The sequence below is a fragment of the Eleutherodactylus coqui genome, chromosome 7 (genome assembly GCF_035609145.1).
Source record: "Eleutherodactylus coqui strain aEleCoq1 chromosome 7, aEleCoq1.hap1, whole genome shotgun sequence".
NCBI lineage: Eukaryota > Metazoa > Chordata > Amphibia > Anura > Eleutherodactylidae > Eleutherodactylus > Eleutherodactylus coqui.
In genome coordinates this window covers 73,995,544-74,010,481 of record NC_089843.1, presented here as the reverse complement: position 1 = coordinate 74,010,481, position 14,938 = coordinate 73,995,544, and the positions used below count along the sequence as shown (strand labels likewise).

The 14,938-nt window shown below is 42.4% G+C and overlaps 1 protein-coding gene across 1 annotated transcript in view; it reads right to left on the bottom strand.

Moving 5' to 3' along the window:
- Positions 1-14,938, bottom strand: part of LGI2 (leucine rich repeat LGI family member 2) — a 39,880-nt gene that overhangs the window by 19,176 nt on the left and 5,766 nt on the right. The window contains exons 2-3 of the mRNA XM_066574629.1: positions 13,172-13,243; positions 3,935-4,006 (exon numbers count right to left, since the gene is read on the bottom strand). Coding sequence (XP_066430726.1) covers positions 3,935-4,006; positions 13,172-13,243 — 144 coding nt within the window. The remainder of the gene's footprint in view (positions 1-3,934; positions 4,007-13,171; positions 13,244-14,938) is intronic.

Genomic DNA, 14,938 nt, shown 5'->3' with positions numbered 1-14,938 from the left:
TCCGCCGGTTTCATGTCCCTTAGGCCGCCTGCAGATGGGAAAGTCGGATCCTGCTGCCGGCATCTTCATTCTCTGCTATGCACCGGCTGCCGGCCAGCCGGCCCGTCACCACTGACATTTCTGTGCAGGCCTCTGCGAAACCCGCACAGAAATAGAACATGCCGAGATTTGTTTTCCGTGTATGATTTTACGCGGACAAATCACGGCCGTCTGTCTAGGAGTGCATTATCTAATGCCGCAGAAATTTCTGCCTCAGAATTTCCGCCTGTGTACAGAGGGCCTTATTTAGCTAACCAAGATGCCTGATGCAATCTTCAGACTACCAAATCCCAGTGGTGCACAGACTACCAATGAACTATACTTGCTCTCTGATTGGCCAGCACTGAACACATGATCAGTGCTAACCAATCCAGAGAGCAGTGTACAGTGTGCATTAGGCGGCCTAAAAATTGCAGTGGCCATCCTGTACCGTTGAGAACAGGATCGTGCACCAGTGGATTGGAGGGAAATCAGCGCAAAAGAATAACAGCAGTTGCTCCTTCAGTCTAGGGACAGAATTTCTCCTATGACATTAAAAAGGGGTTCACAGGAAGAAAACGCAACAAAGTATCTTCCATTTTATATGGAGGAACAAAAGACCCAGAATCAAACAAAACGTTATGCATTATCATAAGCGAGTTGGAGGACTATCAGTCCCGAACCTGAGAAAATACTTCTTGGTAGCTCAGCTGTCACAAATCCCTCTCATATTTGCAGGTTCAGGGAGACCTCTGTGGGCAGATCTGGAGGCTTCCCTTCTGGCCCTGGTTGAACTCAGGGCAGTCTTCTGGGACAAAAATATAAAACCCACAACAGTTCAACATCTATTACTGCTAACCCACCACCTTTTCTTGATCTGGAGGAGAAATAGGTTTAAATAATAATCCATGATGTCATCTTTCCCAACCCTGCTACCAGTTATCCCTAATCAAGCATTCGTCCTGAGCTCCCTGAGGCACAGTTTTCCATGGTGGCGGACCAGTGGCATCACCTTATTATACCACAACAACTGTCAGAGAAATACTCAACCCCAGAACTTCTCTGGTTTGAATTGTGGCAAATATACAGCCTCCTCCGATCTTCGGTGAGCTCCACTAACACTCCAATTATCCCTTTGGCATTCAAAATAACCTGTATGTGGTCTCCATTGCAGTTAGGCACAATTTCCCTCTTGTATGCTAATATGAACCAGCCTCCTTCGGGAGTTAAACTTCCATTCATGCAGCACTGGGAATCAGACCTAAATATTTCCCTCTCCCTACCTCGATGGCAACATTGCTGTACATTTATCTCAAGAGGGTAGTCATCAAGTAACGCTTGCTGAATCCTTGCTTAAAATCCTACAAAGATCCTACTTAGTCCCCTCAATAATCCATAAATATTCACCAAATACCTCTCCAAACTGTTTTAGGAGATGCAATACCCTAGATTTGACATTCCATACAGGGTGGACATGCCCGGTGGTGAGGTCTTTCTAGAGACGGGTGATCAATCTCATATCTAAGGTCTTGGATAAATCGTTCCCCCTATCCCCTTTGACCTGCCTCTTGGCGGACAAATCCCTTAGTTTCAACAACCAACAGCATAAACGTTCGCAACATATCTGCATGGCTGCCAGGATCTATATTGCTTACCAATGGCTTTTACCTACTTGCTTAGACCGGCCATTACAAGAACCTCAAGAATGCTGCTATATAAAAAGCTATCATTGAAGAGTTCTACAAGAAGTATAGATCCACCAGACCTTCCACCCCCTTCAAAAAATTCTTCTCCGAGGGCGCCCCCAAATATAAACAAGTAGCGAACATCCAGAGAAAATTCATTAGCCCCCCCACAGGCTACAAGCCTGCGTTTCTTACCTCTGGGAAAGAGAGCTAAACATCTCCTTATCTTCAGAGGACACAAAACTCATCCTGAAAATGGCCTTTGGCCTCTCGCCGTGCGTGCTATTACAAGAATGCCACTATAAAGCCCTCGTCAGATGGTATAGAACTCCGCAGTGGCTGTTCTCACAAAAGCTAGCCACACACGACAGATGTTGGCGCTGCAAAGCCGGAGTCGGATCATACCGACACATCTGGTGGGACTGCCCGGCCATCGCTCCTTTTTGGAGAGAGATTGAGAACTCTATAAAAAGCATCAGGCCAAATTTCGCGCTGTCACCTGAGATAATCTTTCTGTGGAAACCCTCACCCCGCTTCCACCCTCTGAAAGACAAACTGATCGCCCTACTCATAGACGCGGCGAAAGCACTCATTCCGACACTGGTTGCAAAAGCTACCCCCCACTGCAGCCCAATGGAAAGAAAAGGTCGACCTGATTTATAATCTGGAGGAACTCACCAGCTGAAAAAGGAATGGGAGTTGTGGAAGCGCATGAGCTAGGTCCTGTAACTAATTTACCACAATAGGAAGGGACCCACTCCCCCAGGACCCCCAGGGGGAGTCACCCCTACCCCCACCCTGTAGAGAGCATTTTCATCCCAACTGAGGGCTCCCCATCCTAGCCCACCGAGGAGGAGTACCCCGGACGTTGAAGGAGGACCTGAGGGAGAGATGTCCATGTGGAACTTCCACCGAAATGGCGGGAATAACTGATCCCGGAGATGCACGGAAGATGAGATCAGAGCTTGTGAGAATTTTCTCTGAGAGGTAAACGTTAAGGTGCCACCATCACCCCCTTACTCCCCCCCCCACCCCCTCTGACCCTACCCCCCTATCCCGCGTTGTGTGTTGTATTAGTAAAGAGTAGCCGTACGTTAGGTTACCCTAGTTTCGAAAGATCCGGGAACTTTTGTGGACAGTTGCCTTAAATAAGCACAGTAACCTACTTATAACTAGATATGTTTAACTGTCTCCAAGGTGTATTGTACATGACCCGCAACTGGTCTGGGTCTATTTATTGTTATGGAAAAACCCTTGAATAAAGAACTACATTTAAAAAGCTATCAGCCATGAGGGAAGATAAAATGGAGCTATTCCTCAAAATTTGGCAGCCATGGGTCTCGTTCCTGAAAATACCCATCCTGAACTGACTTTTCAATTGGTGAAGGGGTTAGATCAGACTCGTATTTCCTTCTCAGGGGGGAGCAAAAATTGAAAGTATTGGGATACACCCCAAGGCAGTAGCTAAGCTGGGAGGGAGGGGAGAAACAGGAAATATAACACACCTCATATATTTTAATGAGGGAGGGGGAGGATTGGGGAGGGGGTGGGTGAAAAAGGAGAGAAAAGTTTGATTTGCAAAGGGACATACGATATCATGTGTGGACATCTAATGTTTTGCTTATATACTTGTGTTCCCTGGGTGGAGAATTTACAAAGCCTTTCAGCTCCTTCAGTTTCTGGCAGATCTGCATGCAGATTTGGGCCTTTTCAATGTGCAAATCAGCAAACCCATTTCTTTCTGCACGGACTCCACATCAAGAAGGGAGATGTCACTTTTTTTTCTGCACGCGGATTTCAAATCCGCATGTTGAAAAAAACCACGCCAATGTGAATTCCTATTAAAAGCAACGATACGCTAAGATCTGCTGTGGATTTGATGCATAATCTGTATACGTAGTGTCAAACATTCGCCAAAAAAACCTACCCTAAAGTTCTAAAACTCAATGCTAGTGGCTGACAGCCTCCTCAGCAAGGCTACACGTAGTTCTGCTGTGATCGTCAGGGTGAGGGTCTTAATTTCAAAGCCAAATAATATATCAAGCTTCAGTTAGAAAGTAAATCAACAAAAAAAGAAGCAAATTAAATGTTTTTGTACTAGTTGTGTTTGCAGCCCCTTTAAGCAGGTAATAAAAATATCATATAAAAAAACATTTTACTTGTTCATACAATTGCACATGCCAAAGGATGAAGAACAGAACCAAAAATATGACATTAAGTGGAGCACTTACAGGTATTCGAGGTGAAAGAGACCAGCAAAGGCATCGTCTCGAATGACAGTAAATGAGTTAGAATTCAGCAAGCTGAAAATGAAGACAGCAGGTTAGAAGCGAACCAAACTTTATGGCGCTCAGAATTAGTCAAGCAGAATTTATTGACTGCTGTAGCAAAGCACTGAGAAGTGCAATATTCGGCCTAGCACTGCTGAGTCGACCCGCGCTGGCGTTAAAAGGACACGTAACACTAATGCTTTTAGGAAGCTGCTTAGCTGAAAACTTCCCAGCTCTGCCTTCTTGATGTAACAAGGCACTCTGCATTTTAAATGTGATCCTCAGAAAACTTTAAGTGGAGTTTTGCCTATTAAGACTTTTTAGAAGGGAAAAGTGACGAGCACTTATGTATATTATGACTCGGGATGATGGCAATAATTATGTTTAGAAAGGTGAGATAGCCAATTAAAGAGCATCTCCACCAGAAATGTATTACTGAGTAGATGCTGCCAGGGTTCATTTAAGATACAACATGAGCGATGCTTGAAGGGTAGAAAAATGTTTCCCCCAATAAATAAGGAAAATTGTCTTCTACTTCATTGGTTTGTTTTGGTTTTTGCTTCCTCTGGATCAACATTGGGGGGTAATAGGCTAAACTGGATGGACATACGTCTTTTTTCAACCTTGCATGTTATGTTACAAAGTATCTATTTTTCTATCAGAAGAAAAGGGCTGCAGTAATTCTTCTCCTTCTTTGCCAAATATTATAATGAATGGAGTGTGCAGTCTGCAAGTAAATAATGGTCCTTAATTCGTCTCGATGTAAACATCATTAATTGATGCTGGTTTCAATTTCTTTTACATGGGCTGAGAATTGGCTTATTCGGATAAATGATCACTAACATGATCACTCTTCCCCACAGGCCAGCTGTATTGCTTTCTGTTCACATGGACAGATTAACCACTGAGCACTCCAGTTGATAGCTCTCCCGGTTGAGCCATCCAAGCCTTTGGACACATTTTCCTGCTGAACCTAGCCTTGTTCCATGATCTAGTGTATTCTAGTTCCTGCCTCCCAGTCCTGCCCTGCCCTGCTTCCAATCAGATTCACTATAAAAGCCTGGCCCTGACACTCCTCCAGTGTGAGATTATTGTGGTCTATTGCCTTGATCGAGCATCTTCTCCTAAACCTGCTGCTCTCCTGTAAACCATGATTATCTGTTACCGACTTCTGGCTTCCCTCCTGACTACGTTACCCGCCTCATCCGTTTTACTGCATTCCAAGACTTCCCGTTGCTGACTCCTGGCTTTCCATCTGACTACTCTCCAGACCTGTAGCTGCTACACCTGAGGCTCCACCCTAGTACCTAAACCGCTACAAATTGTCAGGCAAATTAGTTTTTGGAGGAACGCTCAGGCCATTAATCGCCCCATATAAAAGGACTATTAAATTACTAAACAGCATGCAGCACTTGTAATTGGTTTCATTTAGTGAATGACTTGAGGTATGCATTGAAATCAACTTTTTATGGTGTTGAAACTTAAGTTGTTGATAATTTTCTGCACCCCGTGAACCACATTTTCCAGAAATACACATTATGTGAAGAAAATTAGTCCTACTTGTGCTTAAATAGACCCCGAGGCTACTGCAATGCTATACAAACTGAGCCAACTCATTGTGGAGAGCATACAGCATGAATTAAATGTTTGGCTAGGATTCCTCTTTAATAGTAAATGTGTAACACTAATTCTATGGGAACAAGATTTAGGTAACCAAAGTACGAAAATTTTAAGTACCTACTGAGTCTAGTCACAGTCTTATAAGCTACTGGTTCATGATTCACTAATAAGTTGCTGCCATTCAAATTTAAATTTATGGCCATGAGATTATTTTTGACCTAGGCGCCATCTATATATAACGTCTATGTTAGTGATTCCTTCCCTCAACAACTCTGATTTCCAATAGTGTAATTGCTAGACTTATTGGATTCTAATAAAATGTAGCATTTTGTCTTTTTGTGCCATTTGCTATGAAATGGTAACTGAACACCATACTATGCCAAGGGACAAAGCTTTTTGGTATATAAGACTTTTAGTGATCACGATCAACACTGCAATTTGAGTCCTCAGTGGCTATTAAAATAAAATATGTAAAAAAAGCAAAACAAAAAGGATAATAATTGCAATAATAAATATATAAGACGTTCAAATCAGAACATGCAACGTTGTAGCTGTTATAAAAGCACATGAGAAAGAAATCCAAGCATACATTGTTGCTGCACAAGCAAAGGACAGACTTTCGAATAGGTCAGATAGACATTTTTAGAAACATCTCATTTTATGATGTTAATTTAGTTTTACGGGAATTTAATATCAAACACTTTACAACATTGAACATTTCCATCAATTATCTTGTCTACAGCAATACTTTAAATAAACCCTCAGAAAGTTGCTTCAAGTAAGTTGTGAGACTCATCCCCTCACCAAGAGACGTATAGTATCTTGAAGCTCCTGGTCAGAGTAGCACAGAGCAGAGGAAGAAGCCAACGGGGGTCTTTTTCCTGGTGTGGGTGAGGATATCCCACCTGACCATTTCAAGATATAATACTCTGGGGACAGGAGGCCCAGCACAAGTTCATACAAGGGGAAAGGGGAATATTATGGACCTTTCACTTCTCATCAGTACCATAGCAGATGTGTTAGATACCTTGACATTATGCATGCCCTAGTTTCTGTTGAGATAGCCATAGCTAGGTCCACCAGCTTAACTAGTAAACACATAATATGTCTTTGTCTCAGTTCATAGAACCTATATACAGCAATCAAGGCAATCATTATTGCTAGCCATAATCCATACTCCAAGCCATGTCCTTACCAACTGTATTATGGCCCAATTAAAGGGAACCTATCACCTTCGACTAGCACCATAAACTAAGTTATGGTTCTATTCAGTGAGGTGATGCAGAGCTGGGGAATGTGACTTTTATATTCATCCGCTCCTTGGTTCACGCTCTTCCCTCCACTTAAGAGCAGTCTGAAAATTTGATTCTGTTCAGACCACTGTGCTTGCACTCTTCAATAGACCAGGAGAGCTTTCGCACGGCAGTCTGAAAAAGAGTCAGATTTTCCGACTGCTTTCGGACTACACTGGGGCGAAACACGGGAATCGGAGAGAGTTTTAGTGTAAAAGACACATTTCTCAGCTCCTCGTCACCGAATAGCACCATAACTTAGTTCATGGTGCTATTTGGAGGTGACTGTGTCTCTTTAACCTTTTAAAGGGGTATTCCCATCTCGAGAATCCCATTCTAATGTGCTCTAAAGGTCAAAATAAAGCAATCACCCATTCCATACATATTTCAAAATTTCAATATTTTTTATTGTTCTTTACATTGTTTATTACTCATTGCCACTGGAACAGGTGACCCCCGCTATCGAGCAGAGGTGGACGGCACTTACACACTTGTAGCTCCATCTGTAATCTTCATGTGGGTGGCTGGGATATCTGGAGCACATGCACACTAGCTCTTGGCCCCGCCACTTCTAGCATTGCGCTCTGATATTCCTTTTAATACAGGCTTCGGAATAAAGTGAAGAAGTCCTCGTTTTTTGCACTGCCCAGAAGTCCTTGTATTGAAAGAAATAGCAGTGTGCAGTACTAGCAGTGGCCAGGCTGGGTGCTAGAGCGCATGTGCTACTGAGATCCTAGCCGCCTGGATGAAGATTACAAATGAGGTTACAAGTGCACAATCGCCAGTGGAGGTGCACTAGTGGAGGTGGCCAATGCGATAGCGGAGGTGTCCGGTTCCCCTAGCAACAAACAGTAAAAAACGTGAAGGAACAATAAAAAATATCAGAAAAATGGGGCATTTTTGAAATATGTAGCAGAGTGCTTTATTTTGACATTTAGAACACATTGGAATGGGAATTCTGAGATGGGAAGCCCTCTTTAAAAAAACAAACCAAGTCAAACACTGCAAGTAACAAACAGCACCGCATATGCCAGCTACCCATGCCATACACAGCATCCATATTTACCTACTATGGAACAAAAAACCTATCCTCATTTGCTGTGTAGTTCGAATGCAATCTATTGCTCCCCATAAACAATCTTGCATGGCTGGAGAAAAGTTGACTGGCATGTTCTACAATGGGATTAATAACAGGAAGTTCAGAAAAATGTCTGTCCCCATAATTACTACTTTATCTCACAGAACTCCAGTTCTGAGAACCACCTCAAAGTGTGCATAAATACAAGTGAGTAATATTAGCGACTAGTTTGATACATTTCACTTTAATCAGATTTCCGCGATAGATTTAACAGTCCTTAAAAATGTGATGGATATGAAATAGCTGAGAATATAAAAAATTGTAATCCGATTGCCCCTAATTTATTTTAATTCCCAGCTACGTACTTTGCATGAAGAATGCATTTAGTGCAAACGTACATTTTCCAAGTGTTGGTTTTGCTTTGATTAATGAGGTCTAGCCTAGGTATAATACAGGGCTATTCTCCTATTCTGGAAGGAGGTATATTAAATGTTAACTGCTGATTCCTGAAAATGCCACGTCTGAAAAAGCATCTAATGTATATTAACAATGTGAAAAATACTATTCAGAAGGTGAAATTAGGGTTAGAAAGGTCCTGAAGAAATAATTACAGCAAAAATACCACTCTTTCCTGTAGACACCTTTTATATCTGCCGTTTAGAACAGATGAGCTATGTAGGCCATTAGGAAATGGTTAGATAGGCTCATATATTATATAACATTTGAAGCAAAGTAATAGACAGAGTGATCATAATTAAATCAGAGATATTCAGAGGTCTCTAGTATAAAACCTATGGGTCAGAACTCAATAAAAGTTGGTGTGTATACTCAGTGGGGCATTGGGCTTCGATTTCTCGGAAAAAAAATAGTATCAAATGTTGCCACACGGGGAATATTTGGTCCTATTGATGTGTAAGATATAAGAGTATGTCACAATTAATAAGTAAGAGCCATCCATTGTGGCTTAGGACAGGATATGGTACAATGTGCTCCTTCTACATGTTCCTATAAATATGGTACAATGTGCGCCCCCTGCACACGTTCCAAGAATGTGTTACCACCTCGTTGATAATAAAGTTTAACCAGCAAGGCACGTTAAAGGGGTTGTCCCGTGCCGAAACGGGTTTTTGTTTTTTTTTCAATAGCCCCCCCGTTCGGCGCGAGACAAACCCGATGCAGGGGTTGAAAAAGAAAACCGGATAGTGCTTACCTGAATCCCCGCGCTCCGGTGACTTCTTACTTACCTGGTGAAGATGGCCGCCGGGATCTTCACCCTCGGTGGACCGCAGGTCTTCTGTGCGGTCCATTGCCGATTCCAGCCTCCTGATTGGCTGGAATCGGCACGTGACGGGGCGGAGCTACGAGTAGCCGCTCTCCGGCACGAGCGGCCCCATTCAGAAAAGAAGAAGACCGGACTGCGCAAGCGCGTCTAATCCGGCGATTAGACGCTGAAAATTAGACGGCACCATGGAGACGAGGACGCTAGCAACGGAGCAGGTAAGTGAAAAACTTCTGTATGGCTCATAATTAATCCACAATGTACATTACAAAGTGCATTAATATGGCCATACAGAAGTGTATACCCCCACTTTGTTTCGCGGGACAACCCCTTTAGGGCAGTGTGAGAGTGATAGTGTTGCAGTCGTACCGTACCAATTAGAGATGAGCGAGTATACTCGCTAAGGCACATTACTCGAGCGAGTAGTGCCTTAGCCGAGTATCTCCCCGCTCGTCTCTAAAGATTCGGGGGCCGCGGCAGGGGGTGGGGAGCGGCGGGGGAGAGCGGGAAGGAACGGAGTGGAGATCTCTCTCTCCCTCTCTTCCCCCCGCTCCCCGCCGCAACTCACCTATCACCCGCGCCGGCCCCTGAATCTTTAGAGACGAGCGGGGAGATACTCGGCTAAGGCACTTCTCACTCGAGTAATGTGCCTTAGCGAGTATACTCGCTCATCTCTAGTACCAATCTGATAACAGATGGACAGAATCCTTACACCAGCTGCATTATATATACCATACCATTCGCATACAGCGCCACATTTTCCCCTGGTGCCAAAATTTGGTACTATTTTTTTGTCTTTGAGAAATCAAAACCCCAAACCCCACTCACTATGCACAACTGTTATTGGGTTCTGACCCATAGATATTTGCTAGAGACCTCTGAACACTTTAATTTTACTGTGATCACCCTGTATTTGCGCGGATGCAGTCAACCTCAACGTACTGTAAGATCACTGCATTATAGACCATGAGAGAAAAGAAAGAGGAGAATGAACCTTTCACACTACAGTACAAGCAAGCTAGCACCAGTGACAGTGATAGTACTGACTCCAGAGAGGGAAGCGTGGATATGTCTCTCTTATTCCACTCATAGCCACGATTCCCGTTCCGGAGTGAGTACTATCACTGTCATTGGTGCTAGCTTGCTTGTGTGAATGGCCCGCGTTCCAATTTTTTGGAAGGATTGTAGCAACCATTTCACATTGGAACTATTTTTATGGGAAGAGTGGTGGTTACTATAATTTGCACATTGTAAATGGTATTGAATATTTTTTATTCTTGTCGAGAGGGATCCTTTGTGCTCCTAATGTAATTTTTGTTTCTCTTCTTTTTCAGCATTATGGACCGAGGTTCAACATCGTCTTTAAATGGAGAAGGAAAATGCAGCATTCTGTCATTTAAAAACCTACAACTTAGTACAAATGTTTTCCATTGGATTTACTATACTCTGTTCACCAAAGAGTGGCTAAGCCAATCACAATCAACCCCAAAGCTCCCAATAGACATGCACATATGGTTTTACAGAATAATGGCTACCACAGATGACCGTACACATTGGACCTCCTTTGGCCATCAGCAAATTGTTGTGGTGTAGATTTCACTATGTGTTGAAATCATTCTGCAGGAGTATCGGAGCCAGGGTATACCAAGAAAACATTCCCCATGCCATCAGTCCATCTCCACCAGCCGAAACTGTGCACTAGAGATGAGCAACAATTTTTAATGTTCAGTTTGGCCAGTTTGCTGAATTTCGTAAAAAGTTTGGTTCAGTCTAGATTAATTCAAAGCAAAAGTTCATAAAACTCCTAAAACTACTATTGAACACTGTCTAAGAGCGCTGAAACAATGACAGTGGTGATGCTGGTCCTTCAGTGGATGTGACTCAATGGTTAAGCACTGTTGCCTTGCAGCACTGGAGTCCTAGGTTCAAAGCTGACCAAGGACAACATCTTTATGGAATTTGTATGTTCTCTTTGTGTTTCTTCTTCTCCTCCAGATAGGAAAGGTGAAGAGGACATACAAACTTCATATTGTTCTTGGTCAAATTTAAACCTAGGATCCCAGCACCGCAAAGTAGCAACGCATTGAAGGACCACCACCACCGTTTCAAGAGTTAGACAGTGTTCAATACTAGTTTAAGGCATTTTATGAACTTCCAGTTTGATGAAAACAAAACTGCCTGAAGTTTGGGTTCTTTCCAAATGGAACTTTTAGCAAAGTTCTATCCAAAATTCTACTGGTTCGGTTTGCCCAACACTACTGTTGACACCTCATAAGAAAGGTTCACCGATTCATTTTCCTTGCACCAAATTCTGAGCTTCTCATCTGACCATGCAATGTTTTTCAACTGCTCAGTGATCCAATTTTCCTCTTACACAGCAATGGCACTCCCACAATATTGCAAGTGAAATACTGGCCCCAGCTAGTCTAGCATCAATGACCATGCCTTGTTGAAAGTTGCTCAGATCACTGATTTTCCAATAAAATGTGGATTCAAACTGGTCTATAGAAAACTTGATTTTATGCTGCCCTCTGTGGTCACATATCTTATTTCCAAAGAGGGAAGCTCCAATCGTGAAAGCGTTGGTGTCTCTAAACAATTCATTGTAATTACCAAATGTTGGCTGCTGATCTAACTTATGACAAAAATATCTGACCAGTTTAAAGGGTTTAACTGAGTTAACTTTTTAAAACTCTATCTTTGCTGTGCCCAAATATAATAGAACAGTTAATATAAACCTCTACCAACTCCCTGCATGTCCACCGCTAGCAGCTGCAGGTCTCCATGTGATGTACTGTCTACAGGCTGCAGCAGCCTCTGTATGGAATGTCACAGATTACTACAGCCAATCACAGAGCTCAGCACCCAATCAGTCAGTTGTCATTCGCTGTAGTAGCTTGTGACATCCCGTAAACAGGCTGCTGCAGCCTGTAAACAGTACATCACAGGTAAAGTCAGTGGGTGCTGGCAGGGGACAAAAGGGGAGCCAAGAGAGGTGAGTGTTAGACATTTTCTTATGTTTGGGTATGGGGACGATAGGGTTAAAACATTTTTAACTTGAACAATCCGCGAAGGTCTATCCTCAGGATAGGCCATCAATAAACTACTGATGGCCCATCCTCATAATAGGCCATCAATAATAGATTGGTGGAGGTCTGCCACCTGCAACACCGTCTGATTAGCTGACCTGTAGGCCAGTTTATGCATTGAGCTGATTTCTACAGGAAGCAGACAGCTCTGTCCCCACTGCAGTGGCCAGGCTTGGTATTGCAGGCACTTAAGTGAATGGGAACTTTGCCTGCAAATCCAAACTTGGCCACTGCAGAGGGAACAGAGCTGTCTGCTCCAGGCAAAAATCATCTCAATGTACGAACATACCAGTCCAGAGAATAGCTTACTGGTGAGGGCTCTGTGCAGTAGACCCTTGTCATTCTACTATAAATGGTCTATTCTCAGGATAGGTCATCAGTAGTTTATAACTGGACAACGCCTTTAAGAGTTGAGAAGAATCTAAGAATTTTTAATGCACATATTTAAAACTTTTAGTATGACCATATCTATTTATCTTTGAATTTACAAAGCAGATGTAAAGGGGAAGACGATGCAGGCAGTAAATACAAAGGTTATATTCAGTGCATCTTTAAGGATATCATAGCGGTTTTATACATGATATTTGCAGCTATTTTAATCCTTCCTGAGCCATTATATAGACTATAAAGGATAACTATTTACGAATAACAGCACAAAAACTATTGCAAAGATCCTGCGACATCGACAAGATGTTCTGTAAAGGGAGGAAACAGAAGAGCAGTGAGGGTGCTTTCTGTAACACTGTTAGCGGTGATGTGTTCAGCATGGCAATGATCCCATGTACCAACAGCAATGAAAGGGGCTACAGTCAGGGTTTTGTTATGGAGTGTAGTACTCACAGCAGCTGGAGGGAGGGAAGATGAGAAAACATTCTGTCCTTGATCTCAGAAGATGTCCCATTGACCAGACTCCTACCAGAGTGAAGGGAAACAAAAGTCAAACATAGATTGCCTGTGGCACATTATAGGGCATACACTGACGATAAACTACTCCAGAAATATTCACTGCTGTTCACTAAAATGTAAAGAACGAGCCAAAAAGTTGACTGATGCATCTGGGAAACAGTATAATAATAACCAACATGAGGCAAGGTAGGTACTGTAGGGTGTACAAACCCCCTGGTTGTAAGGGCAGCATTCTAGCAGATACAGCGATGTGCAAAGGTTCTAGGCAGGTGTGCAAAAAGTTGTTGCAAAGTAAGAATGCTTTCAAAAGTAGAAGTGCTAATTGTTTTTTTTTTGTCAGTTAACAAAATGCAACAGTGACTGTACAAAAGTAAAATCTAAATCAAATCAATATTTGGTGTGACCACTCGTCTTCAAAAAAACATCAGTTCTTTTAGATACATTTGTACACAGTTTGTGAAGTAACTTGGCAGGGAGGTTGTTCCAGACATCTTGGAGAACTAAGCACAGATCTTATGTGGATGTCAGCTTGCTCAAATTCTTCTGTCTCTTCAAGAAAGCACATACAGAATGGGAGGAATTGGGCTAAGCAGCAGCACATGTGAAAAAGACTTGAGTATACGAATAGATCATAGACTGAACATGAGTCAACAATGTGATGCAGCAGCAAAAAAGGCAAATACAATTCTGGGATGTATTAAGAGAAGCATAAAGTCTAGATCACGTGAGGTAATTATCCCCCTCTACTCTTCCTTAGTCAGACCTCATCTGGTATACTGTGTCCAGTTCTGGGCACCCCACTATAAAAAAGACATAGACAAACTGGAGCAAGTTCAGAGAAGTGTTACCAAGATGGTGAGCGGTCTGCAAATCATGTCCTATGAGGAACGGTTAGAGGAACTGGGAATGTTTAGCTTGCAAAAAAGAAGGCTGAGAGGAGACTTAATAGCAGTCTACAAATATCATTATAAAACTATATTATGAATTGATGGAAGTCGAAGACAATATATTTTTCATTTCCGTCAGGGATGGTTCTTCAATGAATGTGGTTCAGTTAGCAATGCTGCCTTGTAACATTAGGGTTCTAGGTTCACATCTGACTATGGGCAGCATCTGCATGGAGGTCATATGTTCTTATTGTATTTATTCTTTTCTTCTAGAGCATGGTGGCCAAGTCATTACCCTGCTGCCTTGCTGTACTGGAGTTGTAGCTTCAAATCTGAGCAAGGGAAATGGCTGCATTGCCTTTTTACGCTCTCGTTGTGTTTATTCTTTTTGCTCTTCTATTTCTTTGCAATAAAAGAGCAATCTTGGTGGCTCAGTCGTTAGCACTGCTGCCTTGCAGTGCTGGAATTGTAGGTTAAAATCTGATGGCTCTATGAAGTTTTTCAAAGTTGATATTGCTCTTGAGAATTAAAATTAGGACATCTAAAAAATGGACAACTATAGACATAAAAAACAGGAACAGACCGCAATGAAATCCATAAGTGTAACCAGAAAATATCCTAGCCATAATACTGCTGCATAACAGACAATTATATAATTCTATGAGGTATATAAGTGCTGGTGTAAGACTCTTTAAAATCAATACAGTTAAATACCAAATACCTTAACAGTGAATACCAAATCTCATGACAGTGAAGAATTCCTGAGCAGGGCCTTCCACTTGGTCAATATTATTTCCCTATCATGGTTGTTCAG